Genomic DNA, 25383 nt, shown 5'->3' with positions numbered 1-25383 from the left:
GAAAGGAGACAATAAACAGAGAAAACCACATTTGTTTTCTTATATATAAATACATTGAAGTCAAAATGACCCCCTCTTTTCCCTCAAAATATTTATGTTGAAAACAATTTAATAGCTTTCCACAACTAAACAAATATTATTCTTATTTTCTATTTTCACTGATCCAAATAATGAATACACCCATTTCTCCCACCCGTGTGGATCTGAGATCTGGAATTAAATCAAGTATACATTGATACATCCTTTCTTACACACACACCATTGCTGGTATATCCCTAGTATGTGTAGAAGAGAGGATTTATGATTTATGAATTAGTCGGATTCGGTTGCAAAACGTTTTACAACGGAAACCGTTCACTCCAAACGGAAAAGGTTTTGCAACGAAAACGAGAGTTTCTATTGGAGAAATTCAAGTAGGTCCCTCCCCGTTTCGTTCCGTTTGGTTCCAAGAGTAAACGATAAACTATACACGCACACACTACATTGACACTCCCACGCACATTCACATACACTACATACGCTAACACACATAGGCTAACACACACACACGCACACAAAGACCGACACAACACAAACACACACTTTTACACTCATAATTTGCTGCTGGTGCTCTGTTCTTTATTTATTATTATTATCGATCCTGATGTCTAGTCACTTTACCCTGCCTTCGTGTACATATCTACCTCAGATACCCCGTACCTCTTCATGTTGATCTGGTACTGGTACTCCCTGTGTATATACTGTGTATATACTGTAGTTCCATCTTGTGTATTTTATTTTATTCCTCTTGTACTACTTTATTTGTAAACTCTGTGTCGTTGGGAAGGCTTCGTAAGCAAGCATTCCATGGTAAAGTCTACACCAGTTGTATTCGGCCCATGTGACAAATACAATTAGATTTTATATTATTTGATTTAAACGGTTTCTTTTTCTAAAACGTTTTTCCAAACAGAATCCGACTAATGAATACACCCCTGAAGTTCAAACAAATCCGCAATTTATTTTTTTACTGTCAGAAGATAGGCTACTTGCACGGCGAGCTGACACTTCCTCCAGCTTTGGCAACATCCGGATTCCAGTCGAGATGGTCATGGCGGAGGGTGCAGCTGTTATGAGGAGGAATCGACCAGGGACTAAAGAAAAGGTACCAGATTTTAGCAACATGGTTTAATTTGAGTGTGTTCAATGCTCATGTCTTGCATTTTTTTACTTGGGCACATTTTGTATCCTTTCCTAGAACGGCCCGTTTGTCAGCTGCTAACGTTAGCTTACTTAACTAGCTAATGTTGCTAGTTAGCGAGGCTACATACAGCCAGCTGGCTAGCCAGTCAAAGTCAGGAGCTATAAGATATGGGTTGGTCACAGCTATCAAACGATGCCTGTTTGTATTGTCAATTGTCTGAAGTTATCTGAAAATATAATCTACAGGTAGCTATCTAGTAGCTAACTACCTCGCCCTTAATCATGACTCTCAGTGCTATTAGATTACACATAAATCACTGAATGAATGTGGGAGTTTTGGTAGGAGCCGCGACACTGAACATTAACACGGATAGTTTGCAGTACGATTTTGGAAACATAACGACCTTTCATATCGGCGAGAAATAATGTAAAAACAACAACAACATGTTAAATTGATACACACCTTTAAAAAGTTAGGGTACCACATGAGCATATTTCAATTTTTACAACGCTTGTTAAGGTACCTGTGCTAATTAGCTATCTCTGCGTCTCAGAACAACTGTGTGCAAACTGAAGACAGGCCACAAACATGTTGTCACTGAAAAACACTGTCCACTGCAACTGTGTTAACAGGTTAAACCAGTGGAGGCTGGTGGGAGGAGCTATATGAGGACCTCATTGGAATGCCATTACAATGAGCCCTTCCTCCTATAGCTCCTCCCAACAGCCTTCACTGGTGTAGTCAGCTGTATTTTGCATTTGTGAAATAATTTGGATGTGACATGAACGTAGAGGCATTTATGGTTCTAGAACTGTACCACAATTGAGAATGGATTTAGATTGAGTATTTGGCTTCCAGAGCCAATTCACCCTTTAAACAGAACATGTAAGGTCCTTGGACTATAAGGAGTAATGTTAGGCTCCTTTAGTCCAATATTGGGCTAGTAGCTACCTATTAATTTACCAGACAGAGATAAGCTAGCTGGCGAGGTCTTTTTGTGCAGTTAGTTTGCCCTGCTGAGTTTCTTGTGTATGCCCACAGGACTTCTACAACTGGCCCGATGAGTCATTCGAGGAGATGGACAGCACACTGGCTGTGCAGCAGGTGGGAGTCAGATGTCTCTACTAGCTACGTAGCTAGTGCTGATCTGTGTGGGCAGTTCTCTGTAACATTCTCCAGTATGGATGAGCAGTTGCATATAGACAAAATATCAGAGAAACTGTAATCTTTCAAATGTAGACAACAATCAGACTGCTACTCTGCCATTTGAGTTGCTGAGGTACAATGGCTTAGTCAGGTGACGTATTTAATACAGTTCTGTTCTGCTTCTAAAGTCTGTTTGTGGTTCTTCTCAGTACATCCAACAGAACATCCGTACAGACTGCTCTAACATGGACAAGATCCTGGAGCCCCCAGAGGGTCAGGATGAGGGGGTCTGGAAGTACGAACACCTCAGGTAGTGGCTGCCGTTTACCACTTAGAAGAAAGTCATGTGGACATCCCAAATGTGTACTGGTGCTGAAAACACATCCTCCTTTTAACATTTGGTCTTGTCTCGTGTCCTCTGTTTTTAGGCAGTTCTGTTTGGAGCTGAACGGACTTGCTGTGAAACTACAGGTATACTCTTACGATGGATCAGCAGGCCTGGGCTCCAGGCCAGGCCTGTCCTCCAGGGCTCCAGTCCTCGGGTCCTGATTGGTGTCACAGTTTTGCCCCAGTCCCAGCTAACACACCTGACTCTAATAATCACCTAAACATGATCTTCAGTTTGAATGACATTTGATTAATCTGCTGTGTTTGCTAGGGAAGGAGAAAAGGGGTGACGCCAATCAGGCCCTGGAGGACTGGAGTTGCCCAGGCCTGTGACATAGCTCTTCAGGAAGATCATGTTGAACATCCATTCTTCTCACACTGTGTTTGTTGGAGTGGTAACGTCCAGTAAGTCTGTTACTAACATGTACTCTGTCTGTTCACAGGGAGAATGCCACCCAGACACATGCACCCAGATGACGGCAACAGAGCAGTGGATCTTCCTCTGTGCTGCACACAAGACTCCCAAAGAGGTATGGTCCTCTCTGCCCACAGCATTTGTAGAGGCGGATCCCTCATCCAGTTCCTACCCTCTTTCCCTGGTATAAGAATAGAATACTAATATAAACCAGTTAGACTTTTATCCAAAGCCACTTAGTCTTAGTGACTTAGTCATGCTTGCATACATTTTCTGTTTTGAAGTAAGCATAACGTTGGACTGTATCCTCTACATACGACTTATAGACAAACTTGTAACTTGGGTGGCCCCAGTGGGAATCAAACCCATGCAAGCACCATGCTCTACCAACTGAGCCACACAAGATAGTTGTCCTCTGGCACCGAACATTCACCATGCCAGAACTAATAACACCATTATAGTCATTATTGTATCATGGCTGGTACTCAAGCCTGTTGTTGTGTTTGCTGTCTCCTGCAGTGTCCAGCCATCGACTACACCAGACACACTCTGGACGGAGCCGCCTGCCTCCTCAACAGTAACAAGTACTTCCCTAGCAGGTAACAACTGTTTACCGTGTTCCTATGTCTCCTGTGACTTTAACTTTCTCATTAACCCCCAGCACCCTTCACACAGAAATTAATTGTTTTTTTATTGAACACCCTTTTATCCAAATGATCATTCGGATTGTACTGATATATGCAGCTACCTACATTTGCTGTAAGCGTTGTAATAAAGTTGCTGTCTATAGATTGTGACCTGATTTGGTCTCTGTTCTATGGTAGAGTGAGCATTAAAGAGTCCTCAGTAGGGAAACTGGGTTCAGTTTGCCGGCGGATCTACAGGATATTCTCCCACGCTTACTTCCACCATCGTCAGATCTTTGACAAGTATGAGGTAAGCATTTTCTATGACTGTCTTTATTCCTGTGAATAGTGAATTGTAATTACACATGTACAGCCTTAGGGCTAGGTTTTGGGTTAGTGCTTTAAGTACAGTGGGGCAAAAAAGTATTTAGTCAGCCACCAATTGTGCAAGTTCTCCCACTTAAAAAGATGAGAGGCCTGTAATTTTCATCATAGGTACACTTCAACTATGACAGACAAAATGAGAAAAAAATCCAGAAAATCACATTGTAGGATTTTTAATGAATTTATTTGCAAATTATCTCATCTTTTTAAGTGGGAGAACTTGCACAATTGGTAGCTGACTAAATACTTTTTTGCCCCACTGTACATACTGTACTTAAAGCACTAACCCAAAACCCTGAAGCTGGGATCCAATCTGAACCCACATTGTTGAACGTTCCAGTGGCTGCGATGGTCACATTCACGGTGAACACTGAATATGTCGGCACAATGGGGAAATGACCTTTACATGTTAAGCGTGCTACAATGCCTGATCAGATTGAGTCCCGTCCTAACTCTTACCCCAACAGGTTTCACATAGATTCAGCTGTGATTGTGATGATACTTGTTACATTGTACTTAATATAATTTGACTCTGGTGTATTGGTTACCAGTGATTACAGCTTTCAACTAGCATTGGGTTTAGAAACGTTGTGATTTTATATAGGAAAACTCAAGCGAATGCTCTTGCCCTCTCCAGAACGAGACGTTCCTGTGCCATCGGTTCACGCGCTTCGTGATGAAGTACAACCTGATGTCCAAGGACAACCTGATCGTACCCATCATGGAGGATGAGACTAACCCTAACGAAGCAGAGGGCGAGAGCGACGCCTGAGGACTGGGATCTGAAGAGGATCTGCTACACCCTGCCAAACTATTTCAAACACATGGCTGTCTCACACACCCACCCACACAATACACTAAAGTACACTAAAATCACCAGTTTTTAAGTAGAATATTTTCAATATTGTATGAACATCCTAATTTAGCTTGTATCTTTCAGAGAACAAGACAATGTTGTAGTTAAATGACTAACCAATATACACTGTGGCCAGTTAATTAGGTACACCCATCTAGTACCGGGTCAAACCCCGCTTTGCCACCATAACAGCCTGTCGGAAAAGTTCCACATGGATGTCGGTCGATGCAGACGGGATGGCATCATGCCGTAGCTACAGATTGGACGGCGGGAACATTGATGCTGCAAACAGCCCGATCTACCTCATCCCAAAGATGCTCTCTCTATTGGGTTTGGTCAGCAACAATGTTCAGATACGCTGTGACGTTCGATCGTTGCTAAATTGGTATCAAGGGACCTAACGTGTGCCAGGAAAACGTTCCCCACACCAGTACACCACCGCCACCAGCCTGTACCGTTGACACCAGGTAGGATGGGTAAACGCACTCATGCTGCTTACGCCAAAACCTGACTCTGTCATCAGCATGAACCGGGAAACGGGATTCATCAGACCAGGCAAGGTTTTTCCACTCAATTGTCCAGTGTTGGTAATTGCGTTCCCACTAGTGCTTCTTCTTGGTTTTAGCTGATAGGAGTGGAACCCCGTGTGGTAGTCTGCTACAATAGCCCATCCGTGACAAGGATCGACGAGTTGTGCGTTCCGAAATGCCGTTCTGCACACCACTGTTGTACTGTGCCGTTAGTGGCCAGCCTGTTAGCTTGCACGATTCTTGCCATTCTCCTTGGACCTCTCATCAATGAGCTGTTTTCACCCACAGAACTGCCGCTGGCTGGATGTTTTTTGTTTGTCGCACCATTCACAGTAAACTCTAGACATTCGTGCGTGAAAATCCCAGGAGGCCGACTCTTTCAGAGATATTGGATCCGGTGCGTCTAGCAGACGATCACCACGCTCAGTCACTTCGGCCGCTAGTTTTACACATTCTAGCATTCAATCAAACAGTTACTGAATGGCTCGATGCCTGTCTGCCTGCTTTATAGAGCAAGCCACAGCCACGTGACTCACTGTAGGAGCAAATCATTTTGGTGAACAGGGTGGTGTACCTGATAAACTGTGACACCCTTTGCTAGTTACTTTATCATGTGCTTTCTGTTTGGTCCTTAGGCAGCGGTTACACAGGCAACCAAATTCTTATGGGCAAAATAATTGCTCTGGTTGGTTAAAAGACCAATTGGTGGCAAAAGATCATAATTGGGCTGTCTGTGTAAATGCAGCCTTTGTTGTGTTCTAGGTGTCAGGAACTCTGGTCTAATGTAGAGCTACAAGTTGATATAACAGGTATTTAATAAACAGGCTACATTATACAGGTTGATATAACAGGTATTTAATAGTCCTGATATTTCTGACTATACTGTATATAGAACCACGTCAGTCTTCCATCCTAGATTTAAGGAAGTGGAAGGACATGATTAATTGCAGACTATAACAAAAATGGTTTTTAGGGTTTTATTCCACTAATGGCTGAGTTTAGGATTAGGGGAGGGGAAGCTGATCCTAGATCAGCTGAGGTTAGGATTAGGGGAGGGGAAGCCGATCCTAGATCGGCTGAGGTTAGGATTAGGGGAGGGGAAGCCGATCTTAGATCGGCTGAGGTTAGGATTAGGGGAGGGCAGGCTGATCCTAGATCGGCTGAGGTTAAGATTAGGGGAGGGCAGGCTGATCCTAGATCGGCTGAGGTTAGGATTAGGGGAGGGCAAGCTGATCTGCACCTAGGGGAAGCTTCAACCCAGAGCCAAAAAAAGGCAACATTGCCGCAGGATAGCCTGTTTACTGGGCCAGAGTTCCTACATCTTTGACATGGCACAAGGACTGCTTTCCTAATAACTGGTTTCTATAGAAGGGGATGGGGGGTGTTTTACGTTCATGTCATTTAGGGCAACAATCTCTCACTGTATTTATTTAAAATAAAGGAATTTGATGTTTTCATTATTGGTTAAAATTAATGACAGCTATTCAGAAATGCCTTAGGTTTTCAAAGCACAAGTATGTCTCATTCACTTTCTATATTCTTGTCAAATGATGAACTATTACTCAGGCAACACAACGATGTGTTTGACTGTTGCCATTTTGTCCCTGGTGGATATCCATTCACTGTTTCTTATTAAAATATCATATATTTACAATCAAGTGCCATGTGTTCGTATTGTACATGTGTGACCTTCACATTTTCACAGCAGTGCAACGTTTTCAAACGGGCTTCCATTTAATCAGTAAGAGTTTCTCAATGAAGGGTTGTTTCCCTTGGCTCAATGACACACGGACGTATCCATCCTTCTCAAGGGTTCAAACTTTATTCTTACCAACAAGACGACCCACTTCTGAACACAACAAGTCTTAAACATTTCCCCCCCAATATTTGGAAAGAACAAGGCACAATGTAATGTGCAGAAGAACATCAACATAAACATCCAAATGTTAGCTAGTGTTCAGAACTATATACAAAACATACATGCACTGATGTTAAAACAAAATCTTAACTGTCAGGTCAAGACAACTTAGCCTCATTTATAAAAAGGGTAGATGAATGGAGCATATCTTAACTCCAAAACAATATTTGACATTTTTTTTAAAGGCTGTACTTTGGAGCAAAGCATAGTTGATCTGCTCCTCAGACTGAGTAATGGGATTACAGGAGGTAGAGGTGGAATATCCCCAAACTGAACTTCAAACGTGTAACATTGTAATAAATAGTTCAACATTTATGTATGTTTTAAAAAGCAAGACACATTGACTTGACAATGTGGTGCTATGACAATATGTAAAGAGTAAAACCTGTTTATTCAAATGGAACATTGAGGAATTACAGGCATGCTTGGAATACAACAAAATACTCTTCCTAAAATTATGTCATTTCAAATCAAACTTTAATTCTGTTTTATTAGTAACAGACCAAATCAAATTGACCTAAAAGGTTATTTTAATGATAAATTAACAGAACATGGGAGCACCTATTTAAGAAATTATTCTGTCATTTCTTTTCTTCTGGCATTGACTTTCACTATGATCAATTCTCAACAAGAAAACAAGTATGTTTCAGAGCAAAACGGCATAACTTTTCAATTATGAACCGTTGTGAAAAATTCGAGATGTTTCTACCCTGATTATGTATATATATTTACAGGGAAGATCATGAAATGAAAGTGAATCGCAGTTCACACAAAACAAAAACAGACACCTCATAGTACATGCAATCCAGCTACTCAAATAATTATTCAAAAAAAATAGGCCAATGAAATATGTGATGTCATAAATTCTTTAGTTAAATCTCAACTCTGACACCCATAGTTTATCAGTTCTAGAATACAATTTGAAAAACTTTTTTTTTTAAACAGAATACATGCATAACCAATGAGGGAGCAGACCAAGACAGGATGCAGGAGAAAAAGTAACCAAACCGTGTAGACCTGAGTGAACCATGGGTGACTCATGACTGAACCCAGGGTGATTAGAGTTGATGAAGATGAGGCGAATAATTTACAGGCAGGAAAGAGCGGCAAAAAAAAGAGCTTGCCTTGTTGACCTTCCAATCTTGAAATGTCCCAGCCGTCACAAAGCCGACGAAAGACCATGTGAATCTGTTTGACTGATGTTCATTGTACTTTATTTGTGGTCCCAGTCCAGTGGACAGAGTTATTTTGATGTTACCCCTCATCTGGAGGGCACATTGTTTTTAGAGACTCACAATCACAGCAAAATCTATATGAAACAGCTCTTGAAAACATGAGATACATAAAAATGCTAAATGTATAAAATAATCTCCTGGTTATGTATTTTTTCATCCAGTTGGAGAATTATGTAACGATTAACTCTCTAGGGATCTATTTGCACTCCTCTGTGACAGCAGCCTAATTATTTAAAAATACATTTTCCAACATGTATTGCAGTCACATTATAAAGACAGTAATCTTGACTATTCTAATACCAATGAGATAAAACATGCCCAATGGCAGATAGAGAGCTTTTATTTAGAACTAATATTGGCAGTAATCTTCGTTAAGACTTTTTTTTGCTTTGCGTTAAGAGCTCATTTGAAAAAGAAAACGTGTGATTGGCCAATATAAAGCAGCATCAGGAAATAGCTCCCTTTTGCTTCTATACTCTGAACGATTACATGGCAAAAGTTTGACACAAATGCCAAAGGAGGAACATTCTTGTTACAAAAGATCGTTTAGCTTAACTTTAAGCTCAATCGTGCATTAGGTTAGTTATGAAACAGTTCAACAGTACAATGCAGTACCAGGAGCTAGTTATCCCTCCCTGAGTTGTGGAAAAAACACCAGAGGAAACGATGCACCTTTTCACAGTCCGGAAGTGATAGAACGAGAACTTACATCATAGTGCTTACAGTACTTTTTAGTAGCTAAAATGATTCATATTCTCAATATTCTATTAAATTATACTAAACAGATGAACATTCAGCGAGCACATAGTTGTCTGGACTGAATAATATAATGCTTGTGAAGGGTTGGAGGAGACAGGGTCATGGAGAGATTGAGAAGCGGGTGGAGACAGAGAAGTGGGTCTTTCTGCCTGAGGAAATGGGCGTTTCATTGGCTGAAAGGAAACGTGGATATACTCTACTTGAGTGGTTCGGTGGCAGGCGGAGGGGAGGGGTCAGTGGTGATTTCTGGGCGGTACTCCTTGCGCAGGTGGGCGTAGTGCGGGTTGCGGCCGTACCTGGGCTTCAGGCTGGCCGGCGAGGAGGGGTAACCTCGCCTCGTGGCGTGGAACTTCTGTTCCTAGATGGGGAACGTAACAGACACAACACATGACAATCCTTCATCACAACAGACCAATAAAGATGATTCTCTAGCATGCATTATCATATGTCATAATAAGTTTATACTGGTATTATAACTGGTACCTTTCCTGGTTCTTGCTGTATCATCACAGGTGTCATCCCCCCTGGACTTTGTGGGTAGTATGATAACGTGTGATTGTAGGCTGGTTGCACCATGTGGTCGATGAACTGCTGCTATGGTAGAACAAGTAAGCACTGAGTACGGTTTTATACATCAACTGTCACCTAATGCTAACGCTATGAAGTAGCATATGGGAAATAGTACACTGACCGAGGTAAGTACAAAATGGTTGTGTTCAGTAGGTCGTACTGTGGCAAAACATTTTGAAACAGTCAATACAAATGTGCCTTTCTTATTGGACCACGGTAGTTTTTTTTTCTCGGTTTTGAGCGTAATGAACAGGACCCAGGTCAGGATGTTATCAACCTCTGGGATGGGGGCCTCTATGAGGGGCATGGCAGGCTGGACACAGCCCCCGTCACTGGGCTGCTCCATGGGCTGGTACAGGAGCTCAGAGGGCTGCATGTACAACACTGGGCTGGAGGGCACTGGAGACTGACACACACACACACAATTAGTTGACATTTAGGATCCACCTTGCTTCTGATAAAAACCCACTCACAAACATAGAGATGAAGAGCACAGAAGCCCATCTCCTTCCCTTACCTGAGGAACGTTCCATTGCAGGTGACTAGGGTGACACTGTGTAGGGGCCTGAAGGACACAGAGTATAGGAAACAGATCAGTACCCAGGAGTACACCAGGTTTCTCCTGGGATAACACCTCAATACCATTACATCTGAACAGCTGACTTGGCTGTCATTGGCTGAGGTACCAGTATTTACAATGGATGTCTTATGATGCTGTACTGGTGACTACGGTTAGCCTGGTCCCAGATCTGTTTGTGCTGTCTTGCCAACTCCTATGGTCATGGACAACATTGCCTATAGAACACAAACAGATCTGGGATCAGGCTGGTCAGCTGAGCTGTAATGGTGTTGGTGAGACGATCCAGGACAGTCTGCTCTGACCTGGTAGTGATGGTAGGCTGGCTGCTGGTAGATGGGTGGAGGCTGGTGGGTCAGCATGACTGGAGAGCCAGGCACTGAGCGGGACTACAAGGACACAGACGCACATGTAACATGCGGGACACCAGCCATGTACGAAAGAACATTTATCTTTACGCCAAAAAAAGCAAATGTACAATAACTTAAGATTTTATCAAATGCAATGAATTGTATAAAATGACTAAAACACTGTAGGATGTCGTGTCTGTTTCCTGGATGAAACATGATCAGTAGTCTCTCTATGATTCTCACATGTTGCTGTGTGTTAAAATCAAATCTTCATGTAGAATACACATTTCATTCACCACCAGGGAAGATGTGGCATGAGCACATGGCTGAGTGAAGGATAGGACTCACGGGCCAGTGGTAGGGGGTGGAGGGGCTCATCTCTGGGGTGTGGAAGTAAGCCACTCCGTTGTGGTAGGTGTAGGGGTACCCCGTAGGGGTGGTGAGGTACATGGTTCCACAGGGGGTGGGTATCATGGCAGGAGTATGGCTGGACACAGAGAAGCTGTTTGCTGAGTGGAGGAGGAAGGAGGCACAAGTCAACCACCAGGTTATGTACAAAGGCAAACGTTATCGACACTCAATCCCAGGTGATGATTCAGATTTTTAAAGCCAACAAGTGCAAGAGCACATGAGTCCCCACCCACCACGATCAAGATAAGACAATATATGTATGATAGTTCAAATGGTCAATGATGCATTACAAACCTGTTGAAAAAGTAATTTCCACCACTATGTAATGCTACTGCTTCAGCTGTCACTCATCTACAGCATGGGAAGACAACCCTGTTCCTGAGGTGCTGCAGGATTCTGTTCAATCTAGGCACCACACCTGACCAAATTAGCTAATTGATCAGTTCAGTGACTGCCTTAATTCAACACACCTGGTCTTCCAGGTCGGTTAAAGCACTTCGGGACCAGGGTGGCCTACCCCGGCCTACCCCTGCTCTACGGTGCTCTGTTACTTACGGTGACCTCCTACTTGCTGCTTGCGGACGGCCTGGCCAATGTTGAGCCTCTTGTCCCGGAAGCACAGTCTGTCAGCCTGGGGATGTGGTGGTGGCAGAGGGACAGGGGGTATCCAGTACAGATTGAGACAGATCACTTTACACTGAACATTTACTACCTATGACCATGTCTTTACTGGTGATGGACTGAGCTAAACCTAATGTGAATTTGAGCTGCTGTCCTCCAGAAGGAGATATAAGGTTTGTATCGTTTCAATCCCATATCTGTACTAGAGGTCGACCGATTAATCGGAATGGCCGATTAATTAGGGCCGATTTCAAGTTTTCATAACAACCGTAAATCAGTATTTTTGGCCGCCGATTTTGCTGATTAAAAATAAAATGTATACCTTTATTTAACTAGGCAAGTCAGTTAAGAACACATTCTTATTTTCAATAACGGCCTAGGAACGGTGGGTTAACTGCCTTGTTCAGGGGCAGAACAACAGATTTTCACCTTGTCAGTTCGGGGGATCCAATCTTGCAACCATACAGTTAACTAGTCCAACGCTCTAACCACCTGCCTCTCGTTGCACTCCACAAGGAGACTGACTGCCTGTTACGTGAATGCAGTAGAAGCCAAGGTAAGTTGCTAGCTAGCATTAAACTTATCTTATAAAAAACAATCAATCATAATCACTAGTTATAACTACACATGGTTGATGATATTAGTTTATTTAGCGTGTCCTGCGTTGTATATAATCGATGCGGTGCGTATCGTTGCTCCAATGTGAACCTAACCATAAACATAAATGCTTTTCTTAAAATCAATACACAGAAGTATATATTTTTAAACCTGCATATTTAGCTAAAAGAAATCCAGGTTAGCAGGCAATATTAACCAGGTGAAATTGTGTCACTTGTCTTGCGTTCATTGCACACAGAATCAGGGTATATGCAACAGTTTGGGCAGCCTGGCTCATTACGAACTAATTTGCCAGAATTTTACTATGACATAACATTGAAGGTTGTGCAATGTAACAAGAATATTTAGACTTAGGGAAGCCACCCGTTAGATAAAATACCAAACGGTTCTGTATTAATAAACGTTTTGTTTTCGAAATGATAGTTTACGGATTCGACCATATTAATGACCAAAGGCTCGTATTTCTGTGTGTTATGTTATAATTAAGTCTATGATTTGATAGAGCAGTCTGACTGAGCGATGGTAGGCAGCAGCAGGCTTGTAAGCATTCATTCAAACAGCACTTTCGTGCGTTTTGCCAGCAGCTCTTCGCAAGCACAGCACTGTTTATGACTTCAAGACTATCATCCTAATGGCTGGAGTAACCGATGTGAAATGGCTAGCTAGTTACCGGGGTGCGCGCTAATAGCGTTTCAAACGTCACTCGCTCTGAAACTTGGAGTAGTTATTCCCCGCGGCTTTTGTGGAGCGAAGGGTAACGCTGCTTCGAGTGTAGCTGTTGTCGATGTGTTCCTGGTTCGAGCCCAGGTAGGGGCGAGGAGAGGGACGGAAGCTATACTGTTACACTGGCAATACTATAGTGCCTATAAGAACATCCAATAGTCAAAGGTATATGAAATACAAATGGTATAGAGAGAAATAGTCCTATAAATACTATATTAACTACAACCTAAAACCTCTTACCTTGGAATATTGAAGTCTCATGTTAAAAGGAACCACCAACTTTCATATGTTCTCATGTTCTGAGCAAGGAACTCAAACATTAGCTTTCTTACATGGCACATGTTGCACTTTTACTTCTCCAACACTTTGGTTTTGCATTATTTAAACCAAATTGAACATGTTTCATTATTTATTTGAGAATATTGATTGATTTTATTGATGTATTATATTAAGTTAAAATAAGTGTTCATTCAGTATTGTTGTAACTTTCATTATTACAAATACACTTTTAAAAATTGGCTGATTAATCGCTATTGGCTTTTTGGGGCCTCCAATAATCGGTATCGGCGTTGAAAAATCATAATTGGTCGACCTCTAATCTGTACAGTATGTATATTGGCTCTACACTCTTAGAAAAAAAGGTGCCCTCTAGCACCTAAAAGGGTTCCCTTTCCACAGAGGGTTCTACATGTAACCAAAAATAATTATACCTGGAACCAAAAAGGGTTCTCCTATGGGGACTGCCGAAGAACCCATTTGGAACCCTTTTTGTCAAAGAATGTACTTTAAGTTACTCACATCATGAAGGATTCTCTCTGTATCCTCCTGGGTCTCAAAGGTAACAAAGCCATATCTGTGGGATGGACACAAACACAAGGCAATGATACAGTGTCCCTGGATTACATTTCCATTGTCATACTTTAGTTAATAAACATCATTGCAGGTGTCATCCAGTCTGCGGGGCAGAACATCTACAGTTTAACTGAACTCACCCTTTTGACACCCCAGCACGGTCAATCACTATCTTCACCTCCTTCACTGCTCCATGCTGGGAGAAGAAGCGTCTCAGGTCGCTCTCATTGGTCTACACACAAAAAGAACACACCCTTTTCATGGTCCAGTAACATGCAGCAGCAGCGGCAGCAAAAAGGTCAAGTTAGGTCGCAAACACAAAACCAGGAGGCCCTATGAAAGTAAAGAAAGAGACAAAAGTCACCTTGAAATCAATGCCTCCCACAAAGATGCGGTTAGGGATGATGGTGCCAAAGCGGGGGGCATGGTGAGAGGGAGAGGTGTCGTTGCTGGGGTCTTGAGACACTGGAGCAGGAGGAGGAGAGGGAGTGCTGGTCTGCGTGCAGATTGAGATTAGCTTGAAACAGAACAAGAGCATCACTGGATTGGCCATCCTCACCAATGCTGAGAAATTCTGATAATGTAGCAAAAATGATCTATTTTACAAAGCAATATTGTTTGATATCTTTAAGACAAAAGGTATGTTGTAAGCCTTTGATCTTTCAAAACAAACTGTCTCTACAACTGTATTCTTGGGGACAACTGCGGCTTGAAAAGAGGTTGTCTTTGTAGATGCACTTTTGTTTTGTCTAGAGCTGGGAATAACTAGCCAACCCTGAGTGACCTTTTGCTTTTTAAAGCCTATAATATGGCTCACTGAAATGCATGAGAAACTGCACAATGCTAGGCTAAGGTTTAGGAGAGAGAATTTAGCTAGTTAGCTAGCTAAAAGCTAACAAGAGTCAGCCAACACATTTTCGATCAGGAGAAACATGCAAGATCAATCACCATTTACCAATAAACGAGTTACAACATAACTTACTCTGGTTTGGAATACATTATCTATATCAAGCGACATATAACTGAACATAAATAACGCTAGTTAACATAACTTATCTAGCTAGCTATCTAAACTAAAGACCTTGCTAACTTTATGCACTGGAAGCTAACATTAGTGATAGCTAGACAATATCGTTAGCATTCAAGAGTGACATTTTAACTTGCTGGTTATATGACATTCATTTATATAATTGTAGTATTGGCAACCCATTGTTACATGAATCACAATTAAATATACCGACACACAAACGCAACACTTATCTGTTTAGCTACTTCGCTAAACATATATATATATATATATATATACATATATATATATATATATATATATATATATAAAAGCTAGCTAGCTAAGATTAATATGTTGTAAAAATTATATATTTACAACATATTCATCTTAGCTAGCTAGCAAGATGGCAAGTAAAGTTAGTACGCTGGTGAAAGGTAACTTACGGTTATTTCGTTCTCCATCGTAGACACCGCGCTTAACTAGATGTCGTGAACAAGTAAAGTGGAAACAAATAATTCAGCAAGACAATGGCAGCTCCAGTTAAAGCACCTTGCGAGGGAGGTGCACACAGCCAGGGACAGCAGAGCCTGTATCAGTCATCAACACCAGTCTATCTGCAGTATGAACGAAGGGAAAATATCTGGCGCTTACCAGATTGAGCTCGTCCTAAACCACTCATATTCATAGGTGGGCTACATGGGTTACATTTCTATTGTTATAGTTGTATTTAACCAGAGAAACATGTATCTATAGATTATTGTTAGTTTGTCTCCATGTGTCCAAAGGTAGGAAACTTTAGAGCAGTCGCAGGTTAGCTAGCTAGTTTAATTGGGTTTTATTTCCCGCTCTTCCAGGCTCTGCCGCCCTCAACTTGTCCAGATGGCACTTTCCCAGTCCCGGATGACCACGTTGATGGCGGGAGAAAAGCCCTTTTTATGAAAACCGTTTTTATTGAACAATTTCAGTTCATTCCTACATTCATTTACAATAAGTGTGCATGAATGAACATGGTAATTATCGTATTATTAACATTTTGGCACAAATATTCTACAAAGAAAACTATGGCCCGAGTCTGTATGGTTGGTACCGGGTTCTGTACCAACCGGGTTCTGTCTTGCCTGGTTGCCATTTTTTTTATTTTTAAAAGCTCATGTTCAACTCGTTACATTACATTGGCCTATTGAAAGCATTGAATTGATTTTGTGTGCAAGCATCCAATATTGCTATTAGTGCCTAATATGTTGCAGGTGTTGTGCAGTAAGGTACAAGCGTACAGGTGCTATTATTGGTTGCTTTCCTCTGCTCAAACGCTGCATGCATAAACCAATGGTTGCCTTCCCTGTCATCAACTGTGCAGTTTTGCACCAAAATGCTAAAACATAAGATGTGGTTAGTTGATACATAAAATACCTATCCGGGCATTATAAAATCTGGCATGTGTCAGCTACGTCAGAGCAGAGGAACACGACCATTGCCATACCTTGTTTTGTCGTGTTCCCTGGCCTATCAGAATGTCACACCTGTTCACGTTGCTGGTGCTCGGCTTACCTACCTGGGAGCATTGAGGTCCAGGGAGGCTGGAGGGTGAACCGTGCATTTCTCCACGGTCCTGGGAGAGACAGGGTTTAGTGCCATGAAAGAAAGAGACACTGTGAGAACTCTGTCGCCAGGCTTGCAATGTCTGTGCTGCACTTACCAGGTCGGTATCGTTTAACCGCCAACTGTGAGCCATGAGCACCACCATCCACCCTCTCCTGCCCCATATCTCTAATTCGGGGTTGCTTTGCTTATTGCAGTCCCTCCTTTTACTTTATCCTTCTCTAGCCCAGACCAATGAAAGAGTTATAGTATATACACTCTGTCTTGTCTAGACACGGAGTATACAAAACATTAGGAACACCTGCTGTTTCCATGACACATGCTGACCAGGTGAATCCTGGTGAAAGCTATGATCCCTTATTGATGTCACTTGTTTAATCCACTTCAATCAGTTTAGATGAAGGGGATGAGACAGGTTAAAGAAAGATTTTTAAGCCTTGAGACAATTAAGACATGGATTGTGTATGTGTGCCATTCAGAGGTTGAATGGGCAAGACATAATATTTAAGTGCCCTTGAACAGACTATAGTAGTAGGTGCCAGGCGCACCGGTTTGTGTCAAGAACTGCAACGCTGCTGGGTTTTTCACGCTCAACAGTTTCCTGTCTGTATCAAGAATGGTCCACCAGCCTATGTGACACAACTGTGGGAAGCATTGGAGTCAACATGGGCCAGCATCCCTGGGGAATGCTTTTGACACCTTGCCCTGACACCTTGTCCATGCCCTGACAAATTGTGGCTGTTCTGAGTGCAAACTAAATTTTAGGAAGGTGTTCGTAATGTTTGGTAATACTCAGTGTATATCCTTCCTGGTTTGGTCAGTCTTATGGCCAGTATGCAATATACTGGCTATATGTCTCCAGAATAATATAGGCCTGAATAAATATTTATGCAATATTCAAGTCACAAGAGGGCAATGTTTCCCTCTGAATTTGTGCTGGTTAGGCCAAAACATAGCCTGCCTGTCTACTACAACATGACATGAACTGGGTTTGCTGGACATTTCTAATCCAGAGAATGGTAAAGCATGTTGTAGGTCTAGTATGTAATGAGATGTCTAGAGAACTTTTCATTTGATAACTGTGTTCTATCAGGCAAAATGACTCATAACAGCTTCATCCACCACCAGGTTCAGGCCTATCAATGGGAGGGTTAGGCCTATAGGATGTGTCTGTCTGACTCCTAGGCAGGGGGACAAAGTACCTGACAGACTCAGCTTCTAATGCAGATGTACATCTGGGGCAGTATTTCCCGAGCCTTACACACTTGATTTAAAGGTGTGATGATGAGTTGATTAGTGGAATCAGGCTTGTAGTACTGGGGCAAAAACATGGCCTCCTCAGCCTGACAGGGTTGCATGCGGAAAGGAGTCTCCATCAAATACAGTTGTATTTGTCACATGCTTTGTAAACAACAGGTGTAGACTAATAATACAATATTTAACTTACGGGCATTTCCGAACAATGCATAGAGAAAAATAATAGAAAAAGAATAACGCAAGGAATGAATACACTATGAGTACCAATAACTTGGCTATATACACGGGGTACCAGTACTGGGTCGATGTGCAGGGGTACAGTCAGGTTACAGTCAGCCATGTAGACCTCTTTTAACTCTGTCAGGGTTGACATGTAGCCATGTAGCCTCTTTAAACTCAGTCAGGGTTGACATGTAGCCTCTTTTAACTCAGTCAGGGTTGACATGTAGCCTCTTTTAACTCAGTCAGGGTTGACATGTAGCCTCTTTTAACTCAGTCAGGGTTGACATGTAGCCTCTTTTAACTCAGTCAGGGTTGACATGTAGCCTCTTTTAACTCAGTCAGGATTGACATGTAGCCTCTTTTAACTCAGTCAAGATTGACATGTAGCCATGTAGCCTCTTTTAACTCAGTCAGGTTTGACATGTAGCCATGTAGCCTCTGTTTAACTCAGTCAGGTTTGACATGTAGCCTCTTTTAACTCAGGTGTGTGCTTTAGAGTGAGAAAAAGGTTCCACTCTTCAAGTTCCCCTGCACCTTCTTCAGTATTTTAGACTATTAACAAGCTGTGACAACAACAGAACACCGACCTGCTGAACTTATAACAGCAAGTCACCACCCTAGACGTTGTAGTGCCTCTCCCTAAGTCCCATTGAGCTATGTTTGATTTACAGGAGTATTTCTGGTTCTGAGCCCAGATATCTAACTGATTACTTTCCTCGTGTTAGGGGTGCACATAATCACAGCACCAGATCAGGTGCTGTTAATGTGTGCTTATACAGGTTCAGGAGTAATGCTGACGATTTTCTAGTTATATGTGTATTTTCAAGTTATATGTGTGCTTGTTTTTTTTAAATGGTTGAATCAACAAACTAAACTAAAAGTTTCTCTTCTTAAGTCAAACTGGGCCAGGTAGTGTTAGCCGGAGAGAGACAGTGGAGGGGAGAATGGGTGGGCGGCCAATTAGCGGCGCAGGTAGCAAGAGCCTCGTTAAAGACAGGGCTGATTCAGGTGGTGCAGTCGGAGCACTTTGTTAATAAAGCTAGTACATGTAATTTGGACGCTCTGCCCCACACTACGCCACTCGACGCTGTGCTGATCCTCAAAGAGCCACTTTGTCTCTGATTATAGGCCTCGTGCAGCTATAATTTCTCTCAGATTGAAGTCAGATCACTCTAGTCTTGACAGTCTGTAAATGGCATTTTATTTTTCCCCAACCTCTCTTACCACAACAAAGGGATTCAGCATCAGTTGTACCAAGAGAGCACAAGGCAGCAAATCGCCTGCTCCATTACCTGTAATGCATCGACCACTCAGAGGGGGGCGCCATACTGAAAAGTGTTCACATCCAAACCTTCCCCTCCTGTGTGGGCTTTTATTGTTACGCTTTTTATGTCTCTGCTTTTTTCCTGAATGAATTGTCTGTCACTTATGCCTTGTCAGTACTTTACAGTGACCTTAAACTGGCAAATGAGTGTTTTATACTGAACTAGGCCTATGCGCTAGAGCTGAGGACAAAGAAGACATTGCCTAAGGATGAGCTGGTTGGGTTCAAACGTCATTCCATTTACTCTCTCTCTCTCTCTCTCTCTCTCTCTCTCTCTCTCTCTCTGTCTCTGTCTCTCTCACTCTCTCTCTCTCTCTCTCTCTCTCTCTCTCTCTCTCTCTCCACACAGACTTGTCTTGTCCCTCCATACATCAACACTCTTGGTCATACAGCACTTACCAGCTCCCCACTGTTCACTGAAAGCCTCATAAAATTAGCCCCATGATGAATCCCCTTCTTCCTTGTTCCTTCTTCATTATTTCAACCCCCCATCCCCCCATTGTCTGCCCTCCCCACTCTGCAATATGGACCTCTCAACTGGGGCTGAAGTCACTTGTTGTCCACAGCCACTGGAAGTTAATTGGCGCTTTAAATTTGCCAACGAAGTCTTACTGTGCTAAATGAACATGGCTTTGCTTGATAATTACAGCAATCTAGCACCCCTCCCATTTACATCCCACAAAGACGGTTTTAGACAGAAGGCTTCTCTGAGAACATCTCTTGCTTTAAACAGAAACGGAATATAAAGGGGCCCATTCTTTTGATCTACTGTGGAAAACTACCTGTATCCATACATGCATGGCTGAGCGTATGTTTTTACACAGTATTCAGTTATATGGGGAACTTTAGCTTCTACAGTAGAACTCCCAGTATTTTGGCTTGTTTGTTATTCTCTGGTTTAAACCTATGTCTGTATCCTATATATCTGCCTATCCCCTCACTCTGGCAGGCTGTCTCTACCCCAAAGCAATGTCTGCCTGCTGCCTGAAATCTGATTTGATGCAACATGACATGACAACCCTCCTGCCAACTGTCCTGCCACTGTTACTGTATAACCTACAGTACTAGGTATATCAGGGTATATCCTACAGTACTAGGTAGTTCAGGGTATATCCTACAGTACTAGGTATATCAGGGTATATCCTACAGTACTAGGTAGATCAGGGTATAACCTACAGTACTAGGTATATCAGGGTATATCCTACAGTACTAGGTAGATCAGGGTATAACCTACAGTACTAGGTAGTTCAGGGTATATCATACAGTACTAGGTAGTTCAGGGTATATCCTACAGTACTAGGTAGTTCAGGGTATATCCTACAGTACTAGGTAGATCAGGGTATAACCTACAGTACTAGGTAGATCAGGGTATATCCTACAGTACTAGGTATATCAGGGTATATCCTACAGTACTAGGTAGATCAGGGTATATCCTACAGTACTAGGTAGATCAGGGTATATCCTAAAGTACTAGGTAGATCAGGGTATATCCTAAAGTACTAGGTAGATCAGGGTATATCCTACAGTACTAGGTAGATCAGGGTATATCCTACAGTACTAGGTAGATCAGGGTATATCCTACAGTACTAGGTAGATCAGGGTATATCCTACATATATCCTACAGTACTAGATCAGCTGGTTGTTAACAGAGTCCAGTGTTCTGTAAGTGTAGCTTACTCATTCAGCTGGTTGTTAACAGAGTGAGTGTAGCTTACTCATTCAGCTGGTTGTTTACAGAGTCCAGTGTTCTGTAAGTGTAGCTTACTCATTCAGCTGGTTGTTTACAGAGTCCAGTGTTCTGTAAGTGTAGCTTACTCATTCAGCTGGTTGTTTACAGAGTCCAGTGTTCTGTAAGTGTAGCTTACTCATTCAGCTGGTTGTTTACAGAGTCCAGTGTTCTGTAAGTGTAGCTTACTCATTCAGCTGGTTGTTTACAGAGTCCAGTGTTCTGTAAGTGTAGCTTACTCATTCAGCTGGTTGTTTACAGAGTCCAGTGTTCTGTAAGTGTAGCTTACTCATTCAGCTGGTTGTTTACAACAAAGACCAGGTCTTGACTAATGCTCCTGTAAGTAAGAGGGGGCCAAGCAAGGAGAATGGACCATGCTCCCAAAGACAAGACCAGGCGCCCTGCCCTAAATTACCGGGGGTGTGGGGTGTCCCCAAGGAGTCAGTCAGTCAGGCCAATCCCAGTGTCTCTGGCCGGTCTCCAGTGGCAGGTCAAGGTGGGTGTCTGGTCTGTGAGACGGGGTACCCAGCAAATCAATTCAACCAAGGCTCAAAAACAAACAGCAATTAATTTCTGTCACTGAGCTGGGCGCCTGGATTACGTGGAAACCTGGTTGTTGTTGCTACCCAGATGCCAGACTTGTGTAGGGGTTTGTTTGTTTGGGCTCTGTTTTGTCCCCATTGCAGTGTACTGAAGAGGTGCACGTTTTGGATGAATGGTCACACATGTAGTTTGCGCTAGTTACTTTGCATATGTAAAAGGCTTATAGGCCTATATGATTGGTATAAAAATGGTACATTATCGGCAACCACATCTCTCTCTCTCTGTCTCTCTCTCTCTCTGTCTCTCTCTCTCTCTCTCTCTCTCTCTCTCTCTCTCTCTCTCTCTCTCTCTCTCTGTCTCGCACACACACACACGCACACACACACACACACAGTCTGTGTTTCTGAACACGGTCCTGCTATGCTAGATTGCTCAGACTGATTTTCACCCCGTGAGGCTTTAGATCCATTTCCTCCCTATCAAACCCAGTGCCACCGAGCCTCCTGATAGGCCAGACAAAAGACGAAGATGAAGATAAGCCTTAAACACAGGCACTGAAAGGAAGATAGTTGATACTCACAGAGACATACACTTTTACGGAAAAGGATAGGAGTGAGGCAGATGTATCATTGTGGAACTCTTTAAAGCTGAAGACGTCAGACAGGTTCCCTAAGCGCTATCTGTGATTGGCCAATCTTGAGAGTGCTGTTTGTCCAAATGTTGACTCTTCACCTGATGAAGTGTTTTTATGGAGTGGAAGAAAACGAGTTTCTGTAAATGAAAACAGGTTTTGATTGACAGAGTGGGATGGGACACTGCATGGATTGAATGGTCCTCAGAGGATGTCCTCAGATTGTCCTCAAATGCTGTTCTTGCTAAATCACAACGAACACTGTCCTCTCTGCATTGCCACGTAGATTAGCCTTTTGACAAGGTAAAAAAAGTCTGACATTCTATGCTTCATGCAGTTACCATAAAACAGTGGTTTGGCTCAACTATGTCATTACTTTACAAATCTCTGATTCCCCTTCCTTTCACTTTGGGCTATTTTAGACAGGGGCATTCCTTTGGAAAATAAATATGCTCCTTCACAAAGTACAATACCAGAAATGAATGGTTTAGACAAACATTTGCAGAGGCGTGGTTGAGCACATTGACCACTACTGGCCTTGCGTGTGGTTCTGGTCCTCATGTGGTTATTTTTCTCCATGGCACAGTAGGTTGTTTTTGAATGTTAGAGCCAAAGATAGTTGAAACAAAAATCGGCCTGTATTGTTTGTTGGCTGAATGTGTAGTGTTGATGGTCTAGAAAGTTCAAGAAGGTTCAGTGTATTTTACAGTCTTCCTTTACCGCAACCTGTTTTCCTGCTTTACTCAAGGATACGGTCAAAGGCAAACACATCCTGCAAAAATGCATACCATCCTTACACACACACACACACCACACACACACACACACACACACACACACACACACACACACACACACACACACACACACACACACACACACACACACACACACACACACACACACACACACACACGCACACGCGCACACACACACGCACGCACACACACACACACACACACACACACAGGCAGTTGTGTCTGTGGAAGCTCAGGTAACGATAGTCCTTCAGACCTCCCTAGTCCCGTCCCGGTGTGTTTATGTTATAATCACAGGTCTTTATTGGTAGATCTGCCCAGCCCTCTTCTCCCGTTGAGACTAACCACCTCTGATATGTGTGGAGAACCTCAAGCTTCCACAGTGTTTAGGTTATCAGAGGACCATATTTACAAGGAGTTCCTCATTGATTGTGTCTGTCCTCCACTCTGTTTACAGAGGAAATAAAGAACCTCCTCTACCACTCATTCCATCTACTTCCCACTATCCTTCCATTCTTTTATCATACAGGTCTCCTACTCTCTTTGATGACCTACAGTTACGTCTTATCCTCTCTACCACCTCATTCCATCTACTTCCCACAATCCTTCCATTCTTTTATCATACCAAGGTCTCCTACTCTCTTTGATGACCTACAGTTACGTCTTATCCTCTCTACCACTCATTCCATCTACTTCCCACAATCCTTCCATTCTTTTATCATACCAGGTCTCCTACTCTCTTTGATGACCTACAGTTACGTCTTATCCTCTCTACCACTCATTCCATCTACTTCCCACAATCTTCCATTCTTTTATCATACCAGGTCTCCTACTCTCTTTGATGACTACAGTTACGTCTTATCCTCTCTACCACTCATTCCATCTACTTCCCACTATCCTTCCATTTTTATCATACCAGGTCTCCTACTCTCTTGATGACCTACAGTTACGTCTTATCCTCTCTACCACTCATTCCATCTACTTCCCCTATCCTTCCATTCTTTTATCATACCAGGTCTCCTACTCTCTTTGATGACCTACAGTTACGTCTTATCCTCTCTACCACTCATTCCATCTACTTCCCACTATCCTTCCATTCTTTTATCATACCAGGTCTCCTACTCTCTTTGATGACCTACAGTTACGTTATCCTCTCTACCACTCATTCCATCTACTTCCCACTATCCTTCATTCTTTTATCATACCAGGTCTCCTACTCTCTTGATGACCTACAGTTACGTCTTATCCTCTCTACCACTCATTCCATCTACTTCCACAATCCTTCCATTCTTTTATCATACCAGGTCTCCTACTCTCTTTGATGACCTACAGTTACGTCTTATCCTCTCTACCACTCATTCCATCTACTTCCCACAATCCTTCCATTCTTTATCATACAAGGTCTCCTACTCTCTTTGATGACCTACAGTTACGTCTTATCCTCTCTACCACTCATTCCATCTACTTCCCATATCCTTCCATTCTTTTATCATACCAGGTCTCCTACTCTCTTTGATGACCTACAGTTACGTCTTATCCTCTCTACCACTCATTCCATCTACTTCCCACAATCCTTCCATTCTTTTATCATACCAGGTCTCCTACTCTCTTTGATGACCTACAGTTAGTCTTATCCTCTCTACCACTCATTCCATCTACTTCCCAATCCTTCCATTCATTTTATCATACCAGTTCTCCTACTCTCTTTGATGACCTACAGTTACGTCTATCCTCTTGAGACCACTTTCCATCTACTTCCCACAATCCTTCCATTCTTTTATCATACCAGGTCTCCTACTCTCTTTGATGACCTACAGTTACGTCTTATCCTCTCTACCACTCATTCCATCTACTTCCCACTATCCTTCCATTCTTTTATCATACCAGGTCTCCTACTCTCTTTGATGACCTACAGTTACGTCTTATCCTCTCTACCACTCATTCCATCTATTTCCACTATCCTTCCATTCTTTATCATACCAGGTCTCCTACTCTCTTTGATGACCTACAGTTACGTCTTATCCTCTCTACCACTCATTCCATCTACTTCCCACTATCCTTCCATTCTTTTATCATACCAGGTCTCCTACTCTCTTTGATGACCTACAGTTACGTCTTATCCTCTCTACCACTCATTCCATCTACTTCCCACT

General features: G+C 42.5%; 2 protein-coding genes and 1 pseudogene across 7 annotated transcripts; 2 read left to right on the top strand and 1 right to left on the bottom strand.

Annotated features, from left to right (window-relative positions):
* The first annotated feature begins 487 nt into the window (after positions 1 to 487).
* On the top strand, positions 488 to 7185 carry LOC109883699 (MOB-like protein phocein). 2 transcript variants are annotated; one of them, XM_031813618.1, is made up of 9 exons: positions 488 to 716; positions 1017 to 1144; positions 2225 to 2287; positions 2539 to 2639; positions 2758 to 2800; positions 3160 to 3246; positions 3651 to 3730; positions 3956 to 4067; positions 4779 to 7185. In XM_031813618.1, the coding sequence occupies exons 2-9, from the start codon at positions 1085 to 1087 to the stop codon at positions 4911 to 4913; spliced, it is 681 nt and encodes a 226-aa protein (XP_031669478.1). In that variant the 5' UTR covers positions 488 to 716; positions 1017 to 1084; the 3' UTR covers positions 4914 to 7185. The 2 variants fall into 2 exon arrangements, with proteins under 2 accessions (XP_031669478.1, XP_031669479.1); XM_031813619.1 differs by lacking the exon at positions 488 to 716 and having other exon boundaries at positions 1015 to 1144.
* A 142-nt stretch (positions 7186 to 7327) lies between these two features.
* On the bottom strand, positions 7328 to 15949 carry LOC109883702 (protein boule-like). Of its 5 annotated transcripts, none has more exons than XM_031813611.1 (12): positions 15822 to 15949; positions 15614 to 15649; positions 14526 to 14678; positions 14302 to 14393; positions 14108 to 14162; positions 11903 to 11978; positions 11285 to 11445; positions 10892 to 10975; positions 10527 to 10574; positions 10287 to 10415; positions 9923 to 10033; positions 7328 to 9797 (listed from the first exon to the last, which is right to left on the bottom strand). In XM_031813611.1, the coding sequence occupies exons 2-12, from the start codon at positions 15629 to 15631 to the stop codon at positions 9636 to 9638; spliced, it is 1089 nt and encodes a 362-aa protein (XP_031669471.1). In that variant the 5' UTR covers positions 15632 to 15649; positions 15822 to 15949; the 3' UTR covers positions 7328 to 9635. The 5 variants fall into 5 exon arrangements, with proteins under 5 accessions (XP_031669471.1, XP_031669474.1, XP_031669470.1 ...); XM_031813614.1 differs by having other exon boundaries at positions 14526 to 14657; XM_031813610.1 differs by having other exon boundaries at positions 15614 to 15949.
* A 5716-nt stretch (positions 15950 to 21665) lies between these two features.
* LOC116359771 (gamma-crystallin M3-like) overlaps positions 21666 to 25383 on the top strand; it is a 6617-nt pseudogene continuing 2899 nt past the window's right edge.

The sequence above is a fragment of the Oncorhynchus kisutch genome, unplaced genomic scaffold (genome assembly GCF_002021735.2).
Source record: "Oncorhynchus kisutch isolate 150728-3 unplaced genomic scaffold, Okis_V2 Okis05a-Okis16b_hom, whole genome shotgun sequence".
NCBI lineage: Eukaryota > Metazoa > Chordata > Actinopteri > Salmoniformes > Salmonidae > Oncorhynchus > Oncorhynchus kisutch.
This window is presented reverse-complemented; position numbering and strand designations above follow the sequence as displayed.